The sequence below is a fragment of the Saccostrea cucullata genome, unplaced genomic scaffold, assembly GCF_032062105.1.
Source record: "Saccostrea cucullata isolate Sc308-1 unplaced genomic scaffold, CSIRO_AGI_Scuc_v1 ctg2459, whole genome shotgun sequence".
In the NCBI taxonomy this organism is placed as follows: domain Eukaryota; kingdom Metazoa; phylum Mollusca; class Bivalvia; order Ostreida; family Ostreidae; genus Saccostrea; species Saccostrea cuccullata.
In genome coordinates, this window is record NW_026918221.1 from 97,084 (window position 1) to 123,423 (window position 26,340).

Genomic DNA, 26,340 nt, shown 5'->3' on the forward strand with positions numbered 1-26,340 from the left:
TATTTATTTTTAGTCAAAGTACCCCCCTGGTACCCCTGACCCAGCAGCCCTGAAATTATCTATTTTAAAAGAGGCCCCTTTCTTCATTATAAGGCCAGCATTTTTTTTAATGTTTAGGTTTAGTTCTGAACATGAGAATAAAAAAGTCCCAAAGGAGAAAGAAATAAAAATTTTTTTTGATAAATCAATTATTAACATTTGTACATTCTTTTTTTATGCTATCCTAATAGGCTCCTTACCACTGGACACATAATGCTTACAAATAGGAAAGTAGAACATTTAATTGCTTATTTCATCATCTGCCAGTTTGGGCCAGTTATATAAATTTTGTGATGTTGATCAAAATATATTTCAAAAAATCAATTCTTTAGAAGTCTTTCAATATATCTTCATTTCTTTAATATGTGTTAGGTGAATGTGTAGACATTGTTCTAAAATTTACTTGATCTCTAAAATTATAATTCCTATCATAAAACAGACAGGGAGTATTGGGGAGTAGGGTGAACATTTTTTCAATTAAGTGTAAAATAATTTTTCTGGCTGATACAAATGATACTACATGCCTGTACATATTTGTATATTCTTGCCTTTTAATAGTTGAATTTTTTTTTTTATTTCTTCAGGTTATTGTTTATTTCTTCCTCAAATGGACTTAACTTCTCCCATAGTTTTATTCATTATATTCATTACATCTGATGCATAAGCAACCCTTTTCTGAAGAATGATGCTTAGACTGTAAGCTATAACAGAGACCTAAACAATGTCGCTGGCAATATGCAATAGCTACCACGGGCAGTTTAAAACCTGGGGGAGGAAAATAATTTACAGACAGTTACTTTTGAAACGAATACATAATTATCTCACCAGCATGATATTGTGCAACAAAGTCGTCAGCATTTTATTTGTCCTTCGAACGGGTGAAACGTTTTGAATGGCACTCTTATTGATGAATTTTACACTAAACCAAGCTATCTTCTCAGCTTTATTTACCCGCCGTTTCATCGTAAAACCGGAAGTGCGAGTTCGTAAATTTGAAATCTCGATCCCGACTCAAATTTGACATCGGAAAGAAAAATTTTTAAATTTTTTTCTGAAAATTCAAAACCTTGCGCGGAGGGTTTGTAAAACTGAAAATAAAATAAATCCTGGCCTTAAATATGTAATTAGATCATTAGCATATTAACCAGGAGCAAAGGATAAGATGTTCAAAGAAATCATGCATTTCACTATATAATCATTAGAGCCCCACCCTAAAACAAGAACCCCTGACCCTGGGGCCATAAAATTCACAATTTTGGTAGAGGCACTCTTGCTCGTCATAACTATGTACTTAGTGAGTTCATTTAATACCCAGGAGCAGAGAAGAAGATTTTCAAAGAATTCATGTATTTTCACTAGTATATAATCAATAGAGCCCCACCCTAACACCAGAACCCCTGACTCTTGGGCAATAAAATTCAAAATTTTAAAAGAGACACTCTTGCTCATCATAACTGTGTTCTAAGTTTGCTTATATAATACCCAGGAGAAGATTTTCAAAGAAATAATGCATTTTCACTACCTACTTATTTAGCCCCGCCCTAGCACTGGAACCCCTGACCCCAGGGCCATGAATTTCACAATTTTGGTAGAGGACTCATTGCTGGTTACAATCATGCAAACAGTTTGACTACTTGATGTCCAGGAGTAAAGAAGAAGATTTTTAAAGATTGCATTAATTTTAGTGGTTTTGGCCCCACCCCTCAGGCCCCAGGGGGGCAGGGATCATGAAATTCACAATTTTTGTTCCCCTTCACCAATAGATGCTTTGTGCCAAATTTGGTTGAAATTAGTTCAGTGGTTGCAGAGAAGAAGTTGAAAATGTTCAAATGTTAACGGACAACGCACAACGCACGACGCACAACGCACGGCGACGGACGAAAACAGATAGCAATAGGTCACCTGAGTTTACTCAGGTGACCTAATGAAAGCATGAAACCCGTGTTGCTGATATACTGACACAGTGGAGTCAAATAAAGCACCTGTCATACTGAGACAGCCTAAACCTTCGCAAACCCCTCCTCACTGTATAACTGACTGTTAAACTGTAACACTCTACTTACTCCACAAACATGGTTTTAGCTTCCTGGTGACTTCAAAAACATTATAATGTTGAGTTAATGTTTTCAAATGTAAGGATTCCTATTCAAATTGACTGTAGCTTTAAGTTAAAAGTATTCAGAGACAGATGTGTGGTCAATTACAATAAAAGTAATTGATTATAATTACTTTAAGATTAAATTTCTGATTTGCTCATTTTTTGCATAATAATTAAATACATTACAGTCATTACTCTCAAAATTTAATTTTTATTGCTTAGATTACTTTAAAAAGGTTTCAGCACGAAATGGTTTATCAAGTATGTTTAAAAACATTTAATTGTCAATATTAACATTAATCATTTTCCAAATACTTTTCTTTAAGATTCTTTGCAATTAAGAAGACTGTTCATTTCTCATGAGCTACCATGGGTGATCATGATAATCTCAATTGTTACGTCATAATACCTCACGTTGATGTCAAATCTATAGTGTAAATTGTTTCACTTTAAAAATGTCAGTTGAATGGCATAAATTTTGTGTCAACTCATCAGAAAAATAATGTAAATTTTAATACACATGTGTAAGGAATGAATTAAATTTTTGAAGATTCATGAAGTATATGAACTATGACGCTTCACGCCGGGATATTTCATGAAGCGCTGTTAGTGCTTCATGAAATATGCCCGCATATATATCCTACATATATGAATCTTCAAAAATTTAATTCATTTCTTAATTAAATTGAATCCCTGGCAACACTTTCTTTCGGGGTGTGGGTGGGCTGGGGGGATGGGAGGAATATACATTCTCTGCTTTTAATTCTAAATTAAATGTTTACAAAGCTGGTCACTATTTACCTCTGCATACGGTCTTTTTCCCTCTCATACTCCTCGTACAGCTGTTTCTGATTGAGTTCCTCCAGTTTCCTCTGAGCCTTCCCAATGTCCTCCTGTATCGTCTGGATCAGGAACTCACGACCCTAAACATCACAGCTCACATTGTCACAGTGTCAAATAGTTCAATATTTATCATTTAATTATTTTTTCCACATAAAGCAGGCTTTTGCTGAGTAATGAATCTATTTCAGTCTGATTAACAATATATAAAATGATTACAGTTGTTGTTATGGTGCTTTTTCTCAATTAGTCACAGTGAATGTGAAGTTATACCATTACAGGTAATTACATTGATCTGAGATGTGAGAGATCATAATACAGTAATCAGTCAGTGCTTTATTAGAACAGGATAGAAATAGGTGTGATACTTGCGTGAGATAATTATCTGATGTTAACAGCAGAAGTAGAGAGTTAATTGGTGCACACTTACTACCTGCGTGCGGCTTGTTATCTCATTGTCAGAGTCTTCGTCGTCCTCGTCTCGGTTGGCACACTCCTGAACGCGACGCTGGAATTCCTGCTCCAGACGTAACTTCCTCAGTCTGTCTTGTTCCTGGGGTGACAGATACGGCCGAGACTCCAGGTCAATTATTTCCTGTTCACGTAACCTACTCATCTCCTCCTCTCGGGCTTTGTTCAGTTTCTCCTGCTCTTCGCGATCCCACGGTGACACCAGAGGGCCTCCATCTTTTTGTGACCTCTGTGTGACCTCGGTGACCTCTGACATTAACCTGTGTTTTGATAACTGGGGATCCATCTTCATTGGAGGTAATGACCTTGCTTTAGGATCGTAGGATTCATACAAATTTTGATTGGCTGGTTGTTGTAATGAAGAGTCAAATGTTCTGTTCTGTTTCTCATATAAAATGTTTTGATAATCATTACTAGGTTGCTGGAATCTGTTGGGCAGGGTAGCTGAGTGGGGAGGTTGTTGCATAAACTGTTGCTGGGGTTCTACATACCCCATGTTCCTTTGCTGCTGGGGTTGCACTCTCTGTTTTGGTTGGTTGAATCGGCCTTGTTGTTGGAAGCCACCTGGAGGTCCAAATCTTGGGTCAGTTGAGTTTGCATATTGGGGATCTAGAGAATATTCCCCGGCTGGAGGAGGGGGAAGGGGAGGCAACTCCTCTGGTAAATCTTCAGGAGCTGGGGGAGGTGGAAGCTCTGGGGGTATCTCCTGGGGAGGGGGAGGTAACTCCGGGCTCTGATGTGTCTGTGGGGGGTACTGATTATCTCTGGGAGGAGTGAATTTGCCCCGGGGCAGACTGTTTGCCCTTGGATCACTCTGGTAGCCAGCACTATGTGGAGGCATTCCTCTTCCCTGTATGAAGCCTGGCTGGGAAGAGGGGACTTTGGGGGACCTTTGTTCTGGTTGTTGTTGGATTTTGGGCTCAAAGAAATGTGACTGGGTTTGTCTGTTATCCACCTCTACTCTGGGAATGTTTGCAGGGGTGACTTTTGGAGCATTTGGTTTGGGAGCCACAGAAGGTTTTGGCATTGTTTGTGGAGGGGGCCTCTTAACGTCTGTTTCTGCTGGTTTTAGCTGGTGGAATGCAGGTGAGGGTTCATTCTGCCTTGGAGAGGTATTCTCATAGAAGTTCAGTTGCCTGGATTCATTGCTGGCTGTGTATCTGGGAATGTCACTTTGGTTGACGTATCCACTCTGCATTTGTTGTTGTTGCTGCTGCTGTGCTCTCATGTTCATATAGTTAGGATCTCTTTCGTTATCAAAGCTCCTCTCATGAGGTGACTGATGTGGAGAATGTTGAGGCTGTCCATACCTTTGGTGCATCTCCTGCATCTTTCCAACATTGACCTCCATTGATTTAGGTCGCTCCTCCCGCACAAAGTCTGGCTGGTGTTGATGAGGGTAGTAGGCAGACTGCGGCCTCTCGTCACGACTGCTGGCCCCGGAATGTCGGGATGATGGTGAACCCTGCTCTACAGTCTCTCGTAACTGAGGTTTCACAAAATGTCCAGGAGGAACATTATGGTTCACGTCAGTATATCCAAGATTGCGCATTGGATCTTGCAGGTTTCTAGGAATTCTGGGATCCACACTGGGGTGATTCTCGTAATCGTTTCCCCGGGGATCATTACGTCCCTGATTATAATAGTCCTGGAACGGAACATTGGGATTCTGTAGCGCCCCAACGGATGCTGCTGGTCTCATGTTGTGTTGATGATGTTGTGGGTCTCGATGATCAAATGAGTTGTCCATGTGGAGGTTGGCCATGGATTTGGACTTCGTCTCGTGGTCTCTGGGATCCCTGTGGTGAGGGGGGCGGTGAGGGGAGTGCTGGGGCTGGTCGCGGAGTTGTCTTCCTCCCGGCATCATAGATTCACCTAAAACAAATACAGTACCACATGTTAACACTTAGTAAGTACAGCAAAATCAAACTCATTCTGAGAAGCATTATTTATCAATTCTAAATATTTTTAAAAATCTTTGTCTATTTCTTTAATTTTTTTTTTTATTTTGAAGTTAAAATATGCTTGCAATATATGCTGTGAACAGCACTATCTATTACAACACAGACAGTTCCTTTAATACCCGTTCCTAATAATTTCAGCTGTGGAGAGTGAACTTACGACCACCTCTGCCAAGTAGAACTTGATTCTTTCTGGGCAGTGAACCATGTCCTGACATTAACATGGTTGAGTTGGCGGAGGAACTCAGAGAACTTCTATCCCACGAGTCCCTCATGGTGCTGTTCAGCGTGTGTGGACTCACTGGTGAGAATACTGGGTAAGGAGAGTTCAAAGGCTCACCCGAGTCATAATTTGAGTTTTTAGATTCTCTGGAATCACTGATACCGCTGTCTGAGTTTGTATTTTTCATAGAGGCTTTAAACATATTGTACGACACCACTGGTGACAAGACACCGTAACTGTGCAGTGAGTCACTTCCTCTGGCGGAATCGTAACTCTCCCCGAGATAAAAGTCACCTCGGGACGGGATGTGAAGGTCACTGGACCTACTCCTCTGGTGGTGCACCACTCTCTGTGGAGGCTGCCTCCAGTTCAGGGGCTGAGACGTTTGTCTCCCATGACTCTGAGACACCTGCTGGGAATGACCTTGAGAGGACGGCTGTGGGTGACCTTGATAGGACTGCTGTAGGTGACCTTGAGAGGTTTGTTTGTATGGACTAGAAGGACGAGTGTAGTCCATGTGTGAAGCTGAATGACTTCTGACATGTTGAGGGACTAGCTTTGTAGGACCCTGGGGATTATAAGGGGGTGGGGTAACAGCCTTGCTGTACACTGTATAGGAGACAGGATTATAATTCTGTTCACGGTCCACTGAACCTACAGACTGGCTTCTCTGAAGACCATTGTTTTTCATTCTGTTACTGTGCCTCGCTTTCAGATTTTGGAATGAACTACGAGAATTGGACTTGTCAACAGGGGCACTATTCATAGTTTGTTGTGTCTGATAGGTTTGTCCTGTTGATAGAGATTGGGGATTGTTTACAGAGTATGGCTGTTGTACATAGTGTTGGGGAGTGTTTCCTGAATACTGCCTATTGTCATAATGTGCAGGGAAGTTTTCTGAATACTGCCTGCTGTTGTGGTGTGGGGACACATTCTGCTGAGTGTACACACGTCTGGGTCTCTGCATCTCACCAACAGATTTACTGCGGGGTCTGTGACCCTCCTGTCCTTGAGATCGGTATTGTTTGAGATCAGCTTGTAATTCTCGTAAGTCCACCACACTTTTCCTCTTGTGATGGTTTCTCCTCTGCTGGGGTTTAACACTGGACTGAGATGCTGGTCTGGGGGCTATTTTATCCACGATTCCAATGTTAACCCTGGCCTCCTCCTCCAAGTCTGAGGCACTCTTGCTGCGGGGGTTTTGGTAAGAGAATGCCCCTGGAGCTGACTCTGGGTCAGGCTTCCTGTTTCCTATCACAGCATGTAAATCTGCCTCCAGGATGATGCGCCACAGTGCATCCTTACGGCCGTATATCATCTCCATCTCTTTACTGGAGATTCCAGATCTATATTCTGGTTAAAATGCAATACATTCAAGTTTTATACAAGAACACAGCTTGCATGTAATATCCCTAACAAATATTAGGAATCTGAGAGGAAATGAACATTTCACAGAGGCATTCTGTAAAATATAAACCTTATTTTTTATCTCAAGACACAGTACATTGAGCAAAGTATTCTAAATGTTTTTTAGCAGCATGCCTCTACAACAAATCTTCATTTCTTCTCATCTTCAAACTCTGCTTTGGCCCTAACAATCCTAACATCCTTGACCCTTTTCCTCCTAACCTTTGCCCTTTGACCCCATTTTCCCTGACACTTACTATTAAGAGCTGGGGATGATCGATTATGGGGGCTCTGCATGGACTGTTTTTGTCGAGGGTCCATCCCGTGCTGGGCCGGTCGCCCCCGGTCCATGTCTGGGGCCGCGTTATATGGGGGTGGCCCCTCCTCTTGTGGGCGGTGCTTGTTACTTTGCGGACTTGATGGTTTCTTTGGTGATGCTGAAAATCACAGGGTAAATAAAGTTAAATGCAACATATTTGTACATGTGAATCATGCTATCATATTGTTTGCAAAACATACATATTAAGAAATTTGTCCACAAGAAATCTGGTGTAAAGTGAAACAACCTAGGCCTCTGGTTATGACCAAAAGAGGAATATAAGATATTTCTCTGGGTTTCAATTACTTTGACCTCTCTAGGTATAACTTATTTACGTCAACCTCACTAGGTATAACTTATTTACGTCAACCTCACTAGGTATAACTTATTTACGTCAACCTCACTAGGTATAACTTATTTACGTCAACCTCACTAGGTATAACTTACAGTTTTATGTTGACCTCTCTAGGTAAAACTTATTTACGTTTACCTCTTTTGGTATTATTTTTGACTCACCTCTTGGCATCACAGGTGAGGGCTGGCTAAGCAGGGTGGCCAGGCCATGGTAGAATGCTCCTTGTTTGACGACCTTTAATGTCACTGTCTGACCAGTCCTGGTCATCAACTCTGCAGCCCTGTAACAACACAATGTACTGGTCAGTAAAACGGAATACACCAAAACAGAACAAAATAATGGTCAATAGATTTATAGAACAGTGGTATTACAATTAAGTGACAGGAAGCCCTGATTCTTCCGAGTACTTAAAGTTCTGAGAGTAAATGTTTATGGACAACTAAAATTTTCCTGTATTGTTCATGCATGGAGACATTATTTTGTGGGTGACTTGTATACAATGAACACTCAATGAACCAACTGATTCCTGACTCGGTTATCATTTGTGGGAATGATGTAAATTTGTAGGAATGGACGACCAACACTGGTCCCCTAGAATCAGAATTTCACAGCATCCTTTTGGAGCCTTACAATTTTTACCCTCTTTAAATTAAGATGAGTTTTTTTTTGTGTGTGGAATACTTTTACATTATTAGGTCTATTTTTAGCAATACACGAAATGAACTCACTTGTCCTGAGACAGGCCAACAAGTCCTTTGCCATCTACCTCCAATAACTGGTCCCCTGCCTGTAGTCGCCCATCCTGAAATTAACAACAAGATATGATTTAAACTCTTGATCATCAAAACAATGTTATCATTAATTTTGTCTTAATTTTTTTTTTTTTTTACATTTTATCGTTATTTGTCTGCAGAACAAACTAAAAAGTACTTTATTTAATGAAGGCACTGGATTACATAACATCCCAAACCTATAACCTATAACTATAATTAAATATGCATTTAAGGCACAAAGCCCTACTTTCTCTTCATATTGATCATGTTGATTATTGAAACAATTTTTTTATTTCCTTTACTCTATCACAAATTTGGGAATGCACATACTCAAAAATTTAATTGAAGTATAATTGAGAAATGCTTCATCTCAATGAGCATACAAAAGACACAGTGAAACATGACATAAGATTGTACTCTATTGAATCAAGTGAGGCATTTAAACCTGACTGCAGAATTATGCAGCGTACTTGGACTACTGAACACCAGGTATTTCAATAACAGGTTAGCTTTACTTTGAAGTCTATCTTAACACAAATAGTTCAGTCAGAAGTCAACAAACACCCAGCAAATAACAAACAGAAGAATAATGTAAAACGAGAGCCATAAAAATAGATTTAAAATAATTTTACATCCAACCTAACAAAAGAGAAAGGTTTTAAAAGTTCTTTGTAGACAAAACTTAAGTGGCGCGTATGATTTCTTCAAAGGAAATAAATCTGATCAGATTTGATTTTTGTGATTAACATTCAACTGTCTTCTGGTTTTACACCTCTCCCTAAATATATCTGTGTAACGCGTCAACACTTTTATTTGGTCAATCCGCCTCAAAGGAGAAAGAAGTGATGACCGTTATTAGATAAGATCTCTTTGTTTTTTTTCGCTTGATTAATTCCTGTGTATATTCCAATGACTCCTCACTCCCACGCTATTAATTCCCCCCGAGTACATATAAGGAACTTTCTCTCCAGTGTGACTAATGTTGGAAGTATAACTAATATGTGTAACAGAAGACATCCAAGAAATTCTAGTATCACCAGGAATGACATAAGACGTAAATAATACCTGAAATACGTAACGCATGCTAACATCTCTAGATTTACCTTTCTTCACGAGTTACTGTGAGAAGTAGGTGTCTCAGGTTAGGATTATTCACGTCAGAAGTATTTGTGTGTGGGACTATGTTTTAGAACGATTAAGAAATGTATTGCACATTTCTAAATTTGAAATAAGGTAAATGAAATACTCACAATAGCCGCTGCACCACCAGGAACCACTGACTTAATATAGATGCCACTGAGTTTCTGTCCGTCACCCTGAAATAAATTACATATTGAACTTTCAAGCATGTGCATTTGAAATCTAATAATGAACTTGAATCCAAAGCCTGCATATTGCATGCACTAACAATATTTAATAAAACAAAGATCTATCTCCTGACTTTTTCAAATTAAATTTGTAAAAATTAAATGACAAACAAAATACAGGTACTGACAGAAATATTCAATCAGAAAAAATGTAATAAAACAACTTGAAACATGAGAAACTGTGCACATACAATGTAAGTGTTTTATTGCTAAATCAACATTTTTTCCAAAAAAGAAAATTATGAGTTATTAGCCCTCTGTAAATACACACTGTAATGTATTTGATAACCTATATTTATATTACAGTAGCTTGAATTATGATATTTTTATCCTATGACACCATCTAGACAGGACTGATAATAATCTGGATGTAAAGTGAGGATGTGTGATTCAGAGATAGAAGCTGTCAACAGCTATCCAGGTATTGATACCTACCTGTAGATGTTAGAGGATCTGCCACGCCCACTTCTGTACAATTAACAGTCACTATCGATCTGTAAACAACTCATTAGTTATTGTCATTGAACCCACCCCAAAAATACTGTGGCATTATATTTAGGACTAATTATAAATCTATAATAATTTGTAAACCGCAGAGTTTGAAGAGTAACATTCATTTTGTCTGATATGACGGATACTGAGACCCACACCCCCTCCAAACTAAAATATCAAAAACATTGTCTTCTTTTATTCCATTCCATCTTCAAGAAATCTGGGCTTTTCATCATCCCTGAAACCAATTCTTATAAAATACCGTTTGAGATTTTACAGCAATAAAACAGACAAACACACAGACAAACTTCCACATTCCATTCGGGGTCAGATCCGATTTAAATACCCAGCACTGATAACGGGAACATATCTGTCAACAGAACAGATTATATGCTTTATAAACCCCCCTCCAAATCACAAACAGATTATTACACCAACCTGGCACTTATCTCAAAATTAGTGTTTGATTTTGTATGCTTTCTAGATTTCGTACAGGTGTGCAATTAGAACTTATTTACAACAATAAACAAATCACACACGCAGAGCATAAAACTAAGATAGCCTGTGAAAAGTTCACATTCCATAGATCTTTGTATCAATAAGTAAATATTTAATAAAAATTGATTTTTAAATTCATTTCAATTGTCGAATGTTCCCTATTGAAATATTCCAAAAACTAATGCCCTGTAGGTTTGTACCTTAATTACATACTTAGGATGTTAGTAAATTCAAACTTTGACACACTCTACTGTCACCATATTATAAATCACTCTTAATTAGAATCTATGTATCGCATAAACATGTAAAATGGTAAGTTTAATGAGAAAATACGGGATTTAATTTCCTAAAGACTTAGTCCAAACTGATACCATTTTCATAATTATCAATTATTCATATACTAGGTAGAAACCATATACCAATGTGTTAGAGCACTGTTTGTATTACATAGCTCTATCATATTCCAACAGTTGAGATGTCTATATTTTTTCAAGTAGGTCTCTAAATAGTTTAGTATTAAGATTCTGATAGGTCTCTTAGTTTTGTGTTTTGATTTTTCCAGCTAGGTGTATTAGTTTTGTGTTTAGATTTTTCCAGCTAGATCTCTTAGTTTGGTGTTTAGATTCCGATAGGTCTATTAGTTTGGTGTTTAGATTTTGCCAGGCCTCTAAGTTTATAGATTTTGCCCGGTCTGTTAGTCAATCAGACAATGAAGAGGTTACCTGTCCTGTACCTATTGTTTTACCTGATACTAAAACACTGCCAATTACATCAGGTGATTAGAAGATCTTACACAGATCTGTGCCAGCAGAAGACAAATGTTCTGTAGATAGCTCAGGGACAGACTGATCAGGGATCTACGATCAGTCCGTACCACAGAGAACAATTGTGTGTTGTAAGGATTACATGAGCAAACATTTCAATAGCAGAAAAACATAGCCTTGGATCATCCCCAACACACATACTCTGATCTAAAGGATTTCTCAGGGACCATGGAGGGGGATTCCACTAAAAGACACAGTTTCCCTCCAAAACAAGTGTCAACTTTATTTTTAATCATGCCCATTCCAACACATGTGGCTATTCTTTAAAAGGTTACAGACTTTTAAAAAAAAGGTCTTTATACATAATCTGCCTCACCTGAAATAACAGGTGAATTGTCACAATAATCTGTTGTTCTTTTATACACTAAGTTATTCTCAGTTGTCTCTTTAAGGAGGAATTATACATACTTGTCATTGTCGGCATAGCTGATTCTATTATCCTTATTTCTCATTATTAAACTAAAAATATTCATTAATAAATTTTCATACGTCTAATAAAGAAGATGTACAAGTCGATTTAGTTAATATAATGTATAATTATCAAATGTGATGGCATAATGTCTGTAAGTTTCACCAAGCATGTGCTAGCTTTAAAATTATCTGTACATAGTACATGTGTACATAGTACTGTTCTTATCAGTCTAACTGAGAACCCAAGTTCTTATCTTTCCTTATCAGCTCCCAAAACAAAACTTTCTCCAGTTTTTTTTCTTTAAAAACGATTGGTAATCTCACTATTCAAACAAGACCATGGTGTGTTTAACCAAGATTGAGTAAAATCAGTTTCTACTGAAGTTTTTCCACTTAATGATTGACAAGAGATTTTCTTAAGCAGTCAAACGGCCCTAAATAATGAGTTTTACCTTAACAAAAATCTGGACAAACAACAAATTCAAGGGGAGCCCAGTCCAAGAAAGTGATCGAAATCAACTTTTGTTTGCTCAACAAAATTGTAAAGTTTTTATGAAACAATTCTAAATTCATGAAAAAATTCCAATTTGAATCCCAATTTTCAGGCAAACAATCTTAAAATGTTGCCATTTGATGTCTATCTGTGTTGTGGAAGATTAAGAAATAAAATTATCTATTCAATTTCAAATGACGGAATGGAAGAAGGAATGAAGACAAGAGGCTTCTGTCGACAGACTTAGATTACAAAAAAATTGACTGTGCTTCCCTCATATCAGACATACAATCATCAATAATCCTCGATACATAATGAAATTATACAAGCTAACATTAAATCAATTTGTCAACTCAGGAATACAGAGTGACTAAGCTCTCAGACATCTAATGACATAACACCTGCATTCCTTGAGAGACTTCAAATAACATTCAACAACACTGTTACATAATTCAAAAATTTCTTTTGTTAATAGATATTTAAGAATAATTGAATAATGAAAATGGGAAATCAAATTTTCGTTGAATTATAATGGATGAAAATAGCATCTTGCATGAAAAACCAAATTTTCATTGATAATGAATGAAAATAGCATATTGCAACATCACCAAACAGGCATCAGTGGGATCCTGGAAATTCACTAGGGAGGAAAATTGACAGGGCTGTGTGATATACTGTTAGATCCACACCTTAAACTGAACAGATACTGTCTAGCACCAAACTTCTGGGAATTCTAGATGACTATCACAGAAAGCGGCACTTTGCTGGTCAATGTCTCACAAAGTATATCCCTTTATCAATAACTCCACAATTGTTTTGAACCTATTTACAGATAGAACTATTAAAAATATCCTTCCCAGTTTAGTGGTCTAATCCAAAAGTGAAAATCTTATTAGGTATAGCATAATGAATTTAAAACTCCGATTAAAAACAAATCAGTCCTCAGAAGTGTATATTTTAGATCAGAAAATCCCTCTCACATTGAGGAGTATGTAGGTGTTTAACTCTCCGTGCTCCTGTGTAATTTCCGTCTTAAGCAGTATTAACATTACACAACTCTGGACAATGTTTCAGGCTGACCAGTCCGCGCCACACAAATTTTAAAATTCAAAATACTATAAATCCCTCTGCTATCAAATGGAGAGAACTTAAAGAAAACATTCCACCGGCTCTAAATAAAATGTGATGCAAACATTTAAATGACCCCTTCGTCACAGGTAGAAAAGAAATCACTCAGGTGTGACCAAACTTTAGTACAATCGGCTGCAATCAACTGACAGATTCCAAAAAAAGTCTTTATCAAACATCTCGTGAGGTAACAGCGGTATTTGTATTTAAATAAATCGGGTGCCTCCTTATTCTTTACAAGGTTAGGTTTGCGCTGATAACAGGGTCGCGATAGGTTTCTACCTCACTGCAATATTTATAGCCGACCTCCATACCCAGCCAGGTAAGGGCTCCACCACAATATTTATAGCCCTCGTACAGAGCCAAGGAGCTTCAGAGAGGCATGTTGCAAAAGTAGAATAAATATTGTCAAAATTTTGTAAACAAACATGACTGATGACAGCACAATACGGAAAATGATGAGATATATATCAGGTAAAGATAAGAACTGATAGGACAATTGAGAGTTTACACATCACTGAATAGGGTGGATGGAATCATCTCTCAATCAAACACCTGGTTACAAAGCCAAGGTCTTAGATGCGACGAAGCATAAATCCTCCCATTTAAGGACATACGCAACGTACTTTACCTACTGATAATTTTCCAAGATATTCTAAATTTAAACTTATAATATAATTACATGTTCTTAGACAGAAAATCAGCATACGTTACCAGGGGTTTTAAAAAGATATCGAATTTTGAAAATTTTTGCATTATTCAAATAAAAATGTACAAGAATTATAAAACATAAATTTCAGATTTTTTTTCTTCAAAAATTATTTTAGAAGAGGTGTACAAATCCATATATAGATATTAAAAATATTGCACACAGGTCCTTCATTTAGTGGAACTCTTCAACTCCAGGGAAGAATCCAAATATGTTCAAACTACGTTGCGTATGACCTTAACAAGAAATATTGACAGCTCTATACCTGTCGCACTTGTGTTGCACTTGAAACTTTTGTACACATATTTTGTATCACAGATATTTCCCTCTTAGGCATGATCAAAACGATGACCGCGGCCTCAATATTAAAATACACAGTATATCAAATAAAATGGTTGAACAGTGACCGATTTCAGCTTAAGAAAATTTGAAAACGTTTCTAATATTGCTAAGGTAATTTGTATTGTATGCAGCCTGATAGATTTTATTTAATTTGGCCTAGCTAGCATCTGTGGATGGATGGGTTTTGAGATAATGAAAACATTTTTTTAAACAAATACATGTAAAAATTTTTGAAATGCCCTTTTCAAATGTGAGATAGCATCTCATTTTTAAATATTTTTTTTTTAAGAAGTTGAATATTTGTTATTAATTAATTATTAATTAATTTAATAATTATTTAAATTTAAATATGCCAAGCCTATTAGTTATTTCTACTCTGAATTAAAAAGAAAGTTCTCAAATGATGATAAAAAAATATATTAATTATTTTTATAAAGTTGTTTATTTACGTTGGTTTGCATATATTTATTTCCAGAGAATAAGATATGCTAAACATAAGAAAAACTTGGAATGGCCACACAATACTCTCTTAACCATGTTAACAGCTCTTGCAAGCATTTACAATTAAAGTAGTCAGTATATATACCTACATAAGAATACTCTTAATTACAAAATGTGAAAAATCAATGTTTTTGATTACACAGGCTGGCACTGATATTACAAGTGCTAACTTTAACACCTTCTGGTGAAATAGAAATTATCAATAACTCTAACAATATCATCCCCCCTCAGAAGTACTCTGCCTGTTTGACCCCAAACGTTACAAAGAGTCGGCCCGCTCACAACATACCGGGCCTACAAAGCCTGATTCTATTGATCTCCGACTTTTTTGTTTTAATTTGTCCACCTGTTTTACCCCTATACCTACAGGAAATGACTTCAGAATCTGTAAAACTCTCTTATTTAATGTACTGGTCACAGTTATTTAACAGATACAGGTACATGGATTAAATGTAACACCAGATTTCAAGAATGAAACCGCATTCATTACAACTAACCATCTGCTGAATACTGATCTCATAGACTCTGCTCTATCCAGGTAAACACCCCTCCTCAACCATACCTACACCTGTATTAAATTTGTCAGACATCCTTGTCCCTATCTGTGTTATCTCCCCCCACCCCCACCCACCCCCCTCTTCCTGTCCTGACAGAGGAACTGAGTTTCTCCATACTTCTGTATCCATTCCTTATTCTCTGTCCTGTAAAACATCTGTGCCTATTGTGAACCCCCCCCCCCCTTCCAATATCTGTCAAATCAAATACAAGTCTCCTCATCCTTGTACCTACCTCTTAACCTATACCCAATTCTGTCAGAAAGGAAAGTCTCTCATCTCACTTACCTTGGTTTTCTCCCCTCCCATCCTCCCATCTTTCTAGTAACCAATATATGGATGCATGAATCCATTTTGTCTTTTTGTTCCAGTATTAAAGGACTCAATACTACTAGCATTGTATGTGCACAGTTTCAAAGTGTCTGTAAGAATTTTATGATTACGAACACTCACTTATAAACACAGCAGAACTGACCTTGGGTGTGGCTTCCACAATACTCAGTCCCATGCTGCCCTTGACCTTGTTGAAGGACACTGTGGCTATCTCGGGTTCCTTTGGTAACTGTTGCTGAGGGCGATCTCCATGGTGACCAGCCTGTTGTTGTGGGGGTTGGTGGGGTCCCTTCCTAACAGCCTGTAAGTGATAACAAATAACAGTCTGTACAGAATGCATTAATGTACCCCGAAAAAAAGGTCTTAGAAGAAAACATTGAATAACTGGCCTTCTTTTGTCTAGGATGTGACCAAAGTCTAACTGCTGCCTTCTGCTGATTTCGAAGATTGAGAGAGATTTTACACAATTCATAAAACATCCTTCAGAAGCATCAGAATGAGATGTTTTAAGTCTCTAGAGTTTATATACCTACACAAATCAAATAATGACGACAGCAAGGGGGATCAATGGCCATGCAGATTTATCAGTATTTGTAACATACCAAACATCAATAAAAAGGCCAATCCAGGGACTTTATTATACTAACTGTACTGTGGCACACTCAGATTCCATGTTAAGCCTCTATTATTACAGAGTCATGTTCAGAAACATTTGTAGCAAGAGAACATCAACCATTGTACCATACCAACTATAACGACCAGCAAAGAAATTGATTTTTTTCTTTTCATACAAACTCTGATACAACTACTTAATCTAGTGCAATACACAACAGAAAGTTCACTGTATATACATACATCTTTGACATATTGGAATATTGACTGTTTTACAGGGACGGAAAGACAGTTATTTATTATCAAACACTGACTGTGCTGTACTATTTCCAATTACTGTATACAAGGTTATTTTCACCCTTTTACACTCACTAAGCAAATTTGACCCATTTCAAATTCACCCAGTCCCAGTTCTGTTTAAGAATTTATACTGTATTCTTTGAATTCGCCCCTTTTAAATTCGCCCACTTGTGACAAGGGTGAAAGGGCCAAAATTTCTGTGTATACAGTATTGCATTCAATTGATATAATGATTATGAAAGATCCACAGAATTCCGTCATGTCAGAACCTACAGAAAATTTTCATAGTCTTCCACCAACAGATCAATTGTAACCTTCAATTGATAGGCCTTACACTGATAGAACATTTCTAAGGCTTTCAATTGATAGGCCTTACACTAATAGAACATTTCTAAGGCCTTACTCTAATAAGCCTTACACTGATAGAACAATTCTACAGAATTACTGTACACTGACAGAACATTTCTATGGCCTTACATTGATAGGTTTTACACAAATAGAACATTTCTAAGGCCTTACTCTAATAAGACTTACACTGATAGAACAATTCTAAGGCCTATGCTTTCACTGAAAGAACATTTCTATGGCTTTACACTGATAGGCCTTACACTGACAGAACATTTCTACGGCCTTACATTGACAGAACATTTCTACAGTTTTACACTGATAGAACATTTCTACGGCCTTACACTGATAGATCATTTCTAAGGCCTTACACTGATAGATCATTTCTATGGCCTTACACTGATAGAACATTTCTAAGGCCTTACACTGATAGAACATTTCTATGGCCTTACACTGATGGAACATTTCTAAGGCCTTACACTGATAGAACATTTCTACGGCCTTACACTGATAGAACATTTCTAAGGCCTTACACTGATAGATCATTTCTATGGCCTTACACTGATAGAACATTTCTAAGGCCTTACACTGATAGAACATTTCTAAGGCCTTACACTGATAGAACATTTCTATGGCCTTACACTGATAGAACATTTCTATGGCCTTCCACTGATAGAACATTTCTACGGCCTTACACTGATAGAACATTTCAAAGGCCTTACACTGATAGAACATCTCTATGGCCTTACACTAATAGAACATTTCAAAGGCCTTACACTGATAGAACATTTCAAAGGCCTTACACTGATAGAACATCTCTATGGCCTTACACTGATCCAAGCAGAAACATACTTCCTCTCCCCAAACACAAACTGTTTCATCGGTGTGATCAGGCCCCGCTTCCTTAGTTTATCACGACATGTCATTATTCATTGCACATTTTCTTCTATTTATTTCACATTCTCCTCCATTCATTTCACATCAGTCATTTTACTTCTTTATGACACTGAAGGATCAGACTGCTTCCTCAACACTGTTCTACATCAACAGCTCGGCACACACACCTCATCCCTAACCCGTGTCTATTTATAGATCACACCAGGGATAAAGGTCTGGACACACCCCTGACCTGTGTCTAACTATAGATCACTCTGGAAACTCTGGTACAGAGAAAGTCTCCTGTCACTGACACAAACTGAGGAAGGAATCAAACCCAGGATTACTGACGTGTGGAATAAGTCTAATTCAAAGCATTTCCTTTGTTCTGCCTTTGGCCTTTGTTGACAACACGTATATATCATAGAGACACAGAAGTCAATACACAACTAATCCCGATTCTGCTGTAGCTCTAACAGTTATAAACTCAGGTAGTATATATATAATATACACCTCATAGTCACTGCAGGTTACCTGTACACTCAGGTAATATCTATACATACACACTCACCAGCACGCAGTAACTCCTAATACTCAGTCATCAAATAAATAGCAGTCATTCACTACTACATACCAATTCAGCAGGTATTTAAAAATACTTCATCATTTTAAATTATGTAAAATAGAAAAAATACTGAAAGCAAGTATTTTACATTTCCTGTAACTATTTTTGATTTCAAGCATCAATGAATGGCTGACACAAGAACATTATCTAATCTATTAAGTTACAGTGACTGCTAACATGAATAGAACAATATCAACTTTTTGAATAATAAATGCTGATATCATGGACTGATCAAAAGTTTGTGAATCAGAAACTAGGTGTAACTAGGTGTAGACTACACAGTACAATATAAAATCACAACATCGAGAACATTTAACAAGATTACTCAATTCCAAGACCACAGAAATCACTAATACACTAAATACATGCAGCCATTCCATACTCAGACAATTCTACAGAGTTCAGGGAGGTGGATTCAGGATTTACTGGGGTGTATTTAAGGATTTACAAGGGTGTATTATAAGGGGCACCAATAACATGCCTTTATCATTACCTTGTTGAAATACTGTAAACGAAATTAACATTTCAGTTTTCTTTAATTCTGCGTAGAAATATGCCCTGATTAAGATAAAGTCAGTGAGAATAATAAATCTATATAGAAAATTCACTTTAGGACTTCTAGAATTTCTTTATTCAAAATCCACACATTGTTTCCTAGCTGCAGTGATAGCATTACATTTTTTTAACCACTTAGAATTTTCCTATACTTTTCCAATGTTTTGTTAAATTACTGTAGAAGTACTTTTTTCCGCATGGTATTAATTTACGCTATGTACGCGGTCACACATTTACCGCGGAAATTTGTCCAAGCATACTTGATATAAATGCAAGGTATATAGTGACAGTGTGAGAAATCCGCGTAATTTTCAACCTGCGGATTAAACGGAAATTGAGATTCCGCAGAATTATGACTCCATGGAAAAAAGTACGTTTACAGTATCTCCTTCATTTTGGATTCAACATTAGCCTCCACAATCTTGGGGTTATATTTACCTTGTAAATTTTAGGGTTAACACTTATTGTTTCAATTGTGGGGTGTTATATCCTCGTCAATTTTGGGGTTTATAAACATCTTGTTAATTTGGGGTGGGGGGGTGGGGGTCCTCATAAATTTAGAGCTTAATATATACCTCCCTAATTTTTGTGTTAATATTAACTCCTCAAGGGTTAACATTTACTTCCTCAATTTTGGGGTTAATAATTACCTTTAATATTGACCTCGTCAATGTAAGAAGTCATATTTACCTCGTCTATTTTGGGACCCTCGTCCCCGGTCATGTACACTGTCCAGTCTCCGCTGGCCCCAGGCTGGGGGATCAATCGACACAGTCCTAGAAAATAACAAGGGGTCAGTACTTCTTATGGTTTATTTCTATAAATGCTCCAATATTTCAGTAAAATAAGATTTTTCTTGGTGACTAATTAGTGAACTAAATTCAATTTAAAATAATGTAAATGTGGATATTCATGTGTTGTTAATTACACAAATTAGAAGCAAAAAACAAACAGCAGGAGGATTTCAGTCATACCAATATCATTTATTCTTATAGCTGTAGATGTTGCTGGTCTGAAAAATTGGGGTGGACAACCAGTAAGCTACAGTGTCCCCCCCCACCTCTTTAAAACACAAAACAATTAAAACTCAGATCAAACAGAGTAAAATACCCTGTGTCTGTGTTGATAATGATTTTTTTTCCATTAAAGCATCTGTCCACATCAAAAAACAGCACCTTCTGATTCTTAAATAACACACAGACATTATCAGACATACCAGCTTTGGCCAGAGGTTCGATGAACTCATCAATTCCTTTAGGGATCCCCTTGATTGTATCACAGGTGTACCCATCCTCAGGTAGAAGAAACGGAAGCTGTAAATCTGCATGCTCTTCTAGACACACCTCACGTCCATCATTCTTGGTCAGTTCGTCGGCCATGTTTTCGGCGATCTTGACGATGTCCTCTATCAGACTCTGGGGGATGGGAGGTTCCCCGGGCTCGGGGATGTACCTCTGGAGAAGTTCCCGCAGCTGGAGGGAGTTTAACTTGAAGCAGGTGGAACTGATATTGGAAATGTCGTCATGGCTACTCTTAGGAGCCTGGAGTAGGTGTGCAGCCTATTGACAAAATACGGATGGTTATTTAGTAGATTTACATCTGCACTGCTTTGATTTCTAGTACATCAATTAACTTCACTGAGGGTTGACATATTCCTATGTCAACTATAATTGTCATTCTAAAACCTATAGATTTAAAATATTTACTTCTGGGAATAGACATTGTTTTCAAAACACTGAAGAAAACATTAAGCAAGATTTTGTCATCACACTGTCATAAAAAAGTTTGTCCACCAAAAACATAGTTTCTTGTCTTGATTTTTGCCTAACAGCATGTAAATGTACGCACCTGAATGATTCTACAGAGATGGCAGTCGGCGGCCAGCTCTAGCCCCTGTTTCTCAGCCCAGGCCTCGATACTCCCGAGGCGTCGCTTTAATCGGACGCCCCAGATCCTCATACAAAACTGATGCTGTTCCTTCACCAAGATGTTAAACAGCCACATGTTGATGAAGTGGAACAGCTGGGAGAAGAGCTGGATGGTGAGCGCAGCGTTAACACGACAGCGACGTAACAAATTCATAGCTGAGGACAGGGTGTCAAGGACATCGCTGAGTGTGGGGCGCCCTCTGTTGTACTGCATCCTGCTCTTATCTGCGGGGATATCAAAACAATTATATAATACTACTTTATGTATAGGAAACACAAAACATCTAGAGAAAGAGAGAAAATAGAACCAAACCAAAACTATATAAAAATAAAATTAGGCAGATTATAAATGGACAATTATAATTGGAGAGAAAGTCCAGCAACCCAGGTATATACATTCTCATGACAATAGTTTAAAGTATTATAAAATATCTCCAACATATTTCAATCTTTTTAAAATATCTTTAGTATGGAAACTCCTAGAGCCCTATCATGGGTGGCTAATTAAGGCTTTACACAGAGAGATATATTGGACGTGGTTACACTCACCATTAGGGTCTTCCTCATCACCATCATCCAGGAAAGCTGGCAGCGTCCTCTGAAGGTCGTACTGCAGACAGCGGACAAGATGGTGGAAGGCCATCTGTACAGACTCCGCCAGCATTTCCTGGGCGTCCTGACTGAACGGGTGAATGTCATGATCCTGCTTAAAGAAGTGAAGGATCTCAGAGGAGTTGGCCATCCAGAACGCCAGGGCCGCCGGATTGTCCCGGTTAGACTGTGAAATAAAATAGAAATCACCAACTCATGTATCGTCTCTTAATACTTTTACAAAATTATCACCTTATGGGGAAAACACTCTTCACTACAAATTAATTTAGACTAGTTATTAAGATTCAGATCAATATATTCTGACGTAAAAAGCCTGGAAACATAAAATGCTTTGAATATCATGTGTAAGAGGTGATTTCAAACTTGACTATCTTACCTTGATTTACTTTGTCTACTTACATGTATGGCTTGATGTGTGAGGTTGGCTATCTTGATCACGAGGTCAGTGATTTTGAGCGCTTTATCCTGAGGACTGAGATCAGGCCTATAACCATTAGACAGAGAGAAGCGGACAGCCATATAAATCGTGTAGGTAGGAGCCAGCTTAAACTGAAGACCTGCAGTAGCTGAGTCCAGAACAACATTGGCAAAGAAGTGGTCCTCTTCTGAAAAACAAGTTATTGGCTGATAAGATAAACAAATACTGACTACAGCTTGCAATTCAAAATTTCTTTCCTTTATAAAAACTTGCCCAAGAGTACACTTGTAATTTTATTATTTATATCCCACAGTTGTCTTTCTTTGTATATTATTATGAGATATCTAGAGTCCTTACTGTCTTCCCTGAACTCCAGCACGGCAGGCAGAAGGTCCCCTCCCTGTCTGTGTGGGGGGTACGCTGGCTCCTCCCTCCGTGGGGATCCCATCGGCTGAGGTACACCCCTACAAAAACAACAAAAATTATTTACAGAAAATTTATAGAAAATTTTTAGCCATATGTTATCTTTTTTTATTCTCAACATATTTTTATTTACGACTAAAGTCAATTTTAACAATAAAAGTATTTCTATTTAACATATGTATCAATAGACAAATCAATTATTGCCAGAGAATCAATACATTCACTGATATAATGTAATGTCACTCTACCTTCTCTGAGTTTCTGCTGGCTCCTGTGGTCTGGGTTCCCTGGGGGCAGGCACAGGGCGGGCGGCATCAAAGTTTGTCTCCATGGGCTTCTGATGGGGGGTGCGATGTTTCTGGATCGCCCCGTCTGGAGGGATCTGACCTTTCCTCAGTTTCTATAAACACAGACACATAAGACAAGGAAGACAACTCTGACTTTGTAATCAATACAACAAATCAATGTGGCATTGACAAGACAGATAACTCTTTGCAATCAATACAACTTAATGAGTCTCATCTATAGAAATTTATTCTCTTAAATTTTCATCTTGATCCAAAGTTTAATTTTTGCAATAGAAATTTTGTAATCTATCATGACAAGTAAGGTGAAAATATTCTCAAAATCTGAATATCAAACACATACATAGAAATATGTCAAGTAAATATATTCATGAGCTAGACTAAGTTTTGTTTTACTCAAAAATCAAAATTTTGGGTTTCCCTACCTCCTCGAAATTAGGATCAATAAATCTGAACACGTGTAGTTTTCCGAATCTGACTGTCATGCCGTTCTGTAGTGTTGTAGTTTCTGATATTCTCTGATTGTTTACGTGGGTCTCAGACTCTGGACTTCTGGGAGTTACGGTCACCACCCCGTCCTTTTCCACCAAACCCAACACACAGTGACGAGGCTGGATGTTTGGACCCTGCACCTAAACAGGAAATTAAAAATAAGTAATTCTATAATTGGAAACAGTTTATCGATTATTTTTTCCCCCCATATTTCCCCTGACAGTGTTGGCATCCTCATGCACTGATATTCTTCTGACCTATTTTTTAGGTAGCCTACCTGTATAATGATCTGTGATTAAAAGCTTGAAATACTATTTATAACATAACAGTTTAATCATTCACATTCAATATTAATCTTGTCTGTTTTTTTGTACATTGACAGCAAAATTTGGTATAAAGTTTTGCCCAATACTATCAATGCTCCCTTTTTTCTAACTTTGGGGATGCACAGTAGCAAGGGATCATAAGAAGTCAAGTTACACAGACAATCAAATCTACATCCTGCACTGTGTTACAAAAATATCCCAATCTGGATATTAATTATACTCTGGGAACTGACCTTGATAAACATGGAGGGGTCACTTCCAACCTCTGTAAACTTCATGTTCAGTCTGTACACCTTCCCTTTGGGGTTGTCTGATCCATCTGTAAATAATCCCAAAACAGTCAAAATTTAATCAAGAAAACATAATTATTACCTTTACTCCATCAAAATTCTTACCCAGTCAGCGATGTAAAATAAAAAAAAGTGACCTGTACATTTTCTGCCAAATATGATATATAATTCAGTGCTAATGGCTTTTGTTTGTTACATATAATGCAATATTTTTGAAAACTTATTCTGTATTTTTTGAATGCACAGATAAACTATCACTATGAATAAAGTGCATATTTAGACCATAAGTTATTTCCCCTCTACACAGCAATCAATTATCACGTTTAAAATATTCCTATCCAATAGACATGAAAAATACAAAGGCAAACTCTGTCTATCTTCTTCCTTTTTGACATTTTATGCACTTCTCTAACTTACCTGGATTAAGTTCTACGAGGTATGGTAATTTTTGTGGGGGAGCGTCGTCGTTCTTCATTCTAAGTTCCTCGTGAGACACCGCTCGGAGCTTCTTATGTTTTGGCTTCTTGGCATCATTACGTCTTCTGAAGTGGAACATCATAGTTCCTACAAACAAAGGCATAGAACATTATTTGGTGGAAAATTTGTGTAAGGAATATATATGTGTGCAATTTTATATTTTACAAATAATATTTCTACAAAACCTAAAAATATTCAAATGTGATGATGTAATACCACTGCTTTCATAACTGACTATATCAGCATTTCTTGATCTTAATTTACCAATTTATTAATTATATCACTCTCTCCTAAGCCAGTCAATACGTGATTGACCATCATCTCTGAATATCGATTGGTATAAAAAATAAACTTCTAAGCTATAGCCTGATAGACATTTTTACTTAAGTAGGTTATATACCAATTTAATGTTCATATCTAAACTCACTTCAGAGCATTAAAAAAATTCCCCTTGCATGTTTCTAGCTATTAATGTATCATGACTATACAGCTATGCAATCACAGTAATTGCCAAAGAACAATAATAACTTTTTGAGTTACATCATCCACAGGAGTGGGTTTTATTTGTGTCTTTATTTAGCTGATGATGCAGCGAGCTTCATCTCCTCACTGTACAGGTACACATATATTGACAGTTTACACGGTACACTAATATTGATAGTATACAAGGTACACCAATATTGTAAGTATATGAGGTACACCAATATTGATAATATACAAGGTACACCAATATTGACGGGATACAGAACACAGCTGCCAGCTGGATCATTAGTTAACTTAGACATTCAGGGTCTGATGATTAATTATATATTAAATCTAGACCTCACTAGATCATATCTTCTTCAAGGTCATTATTGAACAATTTATAATCCATCTTTATAGATCTCATATGCTCTGCTATGTCATAATAGTTTTAAAAAGGAATAAATTATTTCATTCCTATAAAAGATACCTAGCCTCACTTTAAATGAAAACCCAAACCTCAAGTGCAAGCTTCAACGTATTTTCTCAATTTTATTGGCCATACAGGCAATTTTTTTTCTAAATCACAGTCTTGAGATGCACAAAGGGAGCTTACTCTGTCACACATCCAGCATGCAGTATTTAACATCACAACTGACCTTTAGTGGGAGGGAAATCCATGGCGATGGCCAGCGGACACTCGTGATCCTCCATGATTCTCTCCTCTCCAATGTTCCCTCCATGGTACTCCCTCTCACCTGGGGGCACCAACACCTGTAAAATTCAAACAGGTGTAAATCAAAAGCTCTGGTGAAGATAAATTGTAAAATTGTAGTGTGCTTAAATACAAAGCCTCCAATGTGTGCCATTACATGTAGAAACAAAGTTTTCAAATATAACTAGAAGGATTCAACCAAAAATTATTTTTCACCATTAAAACAATGTTACCAATATTCACAAATTAGTGAAAATATGGCTGGACTCATTTGAATCAATTTGTTAATTGCTTTCTGCAAGGAAGCAATACTAAGGGTTATAATTTTCCCCTTTCAAAACCAAACTTGTGTCTTATGGGTCTTATAAACCATATAGTTATAAATGCTTATGATTACAATATATATTGTCATGCTTATATCTTAAAATTGTATTAATTTCC

The 26,340-nt window shown here is 37.3% G+C and overlaps 1 protein-coding gene across 4 annotated transcripts in view; it reads right to left on the bottom strand.

Moving 5' to 3' along the window:
* Positions 1–26,340, bottom strand: part of LOC134259457 (afadin-like) — an 86,177-nt gene that overhangs the window by 47,638 nt on the left and 12,199 nt on the right. For 2 of the 4 annotated variants that reach the window (XM_062742047.1, XM_062742038.1), the window contains exons 6-24: positions 25,844–25,958; positions 24,663–24,809; positions 24,189–24,274; positions 23,563–23,769; positions 23,081–23,232; positions 22,767–22,873; positions 22,391–22,596; positions 21,929–22,157; positions 21,300–21,604; positions 20,668–21,010; positions 20,142–20,227; positions 16,281–16,439; positions 9,737–9,802; positions 8,442–8,515; positions 7,875–7,993; positions 7,297–7,476; positions 5,570–6,985; positions 3,408–5,323; positions 2,939–3,060 (exon numbers count right to left, since the gene is read on the bottom strand). In XM_062742047.1, coding sequence (XP_062598031.1) covers positions 2,939–3,060; positions 3,408–5,323; positions 5,570–6,985; positions 7,297–7,476; positions 7,875–7,993; positions 8,442–8,515; positions 9,737–9,802; positions 16,281–16,439; positions 20,142–20,227; positions 20,668–21,010; positions 21,300–21,604; positions 21,929–22,157; positions 22,391–22,596; positions 22,767–22,873; positions 23,081–23,232; positions 23,563–23,769; positions 24,189–24,274; positions 24,663–24,809; positions 25,844–25,958 — 6,035 coding nt within the window. The remainder of the gene's footprint in view (positions 1–2,938; positions 3,061–3,407; positions 5,324–5,569; positions 6,986–7,296; positions 7,477–7,874; positions 7,994–8,441; positions 8,516–9,736; positions 9,803–16,280; positions 16,440–20,141; positions 20,228–20,667; positions 21,011–21,299; positions 21,605–21,928; positions 22,158–22,390; positions 22,597–22,766; positions 22,874–23,080; positions 23,233–23,562; positions 23,770–24,188; positions 24,275–24,662; positions 24,810–25,843; positions 25,959–26,340) is intronic. The other 2 variants (XM_062742042.1, XM_062742055.1) reach the window with 2 other exon arrangements.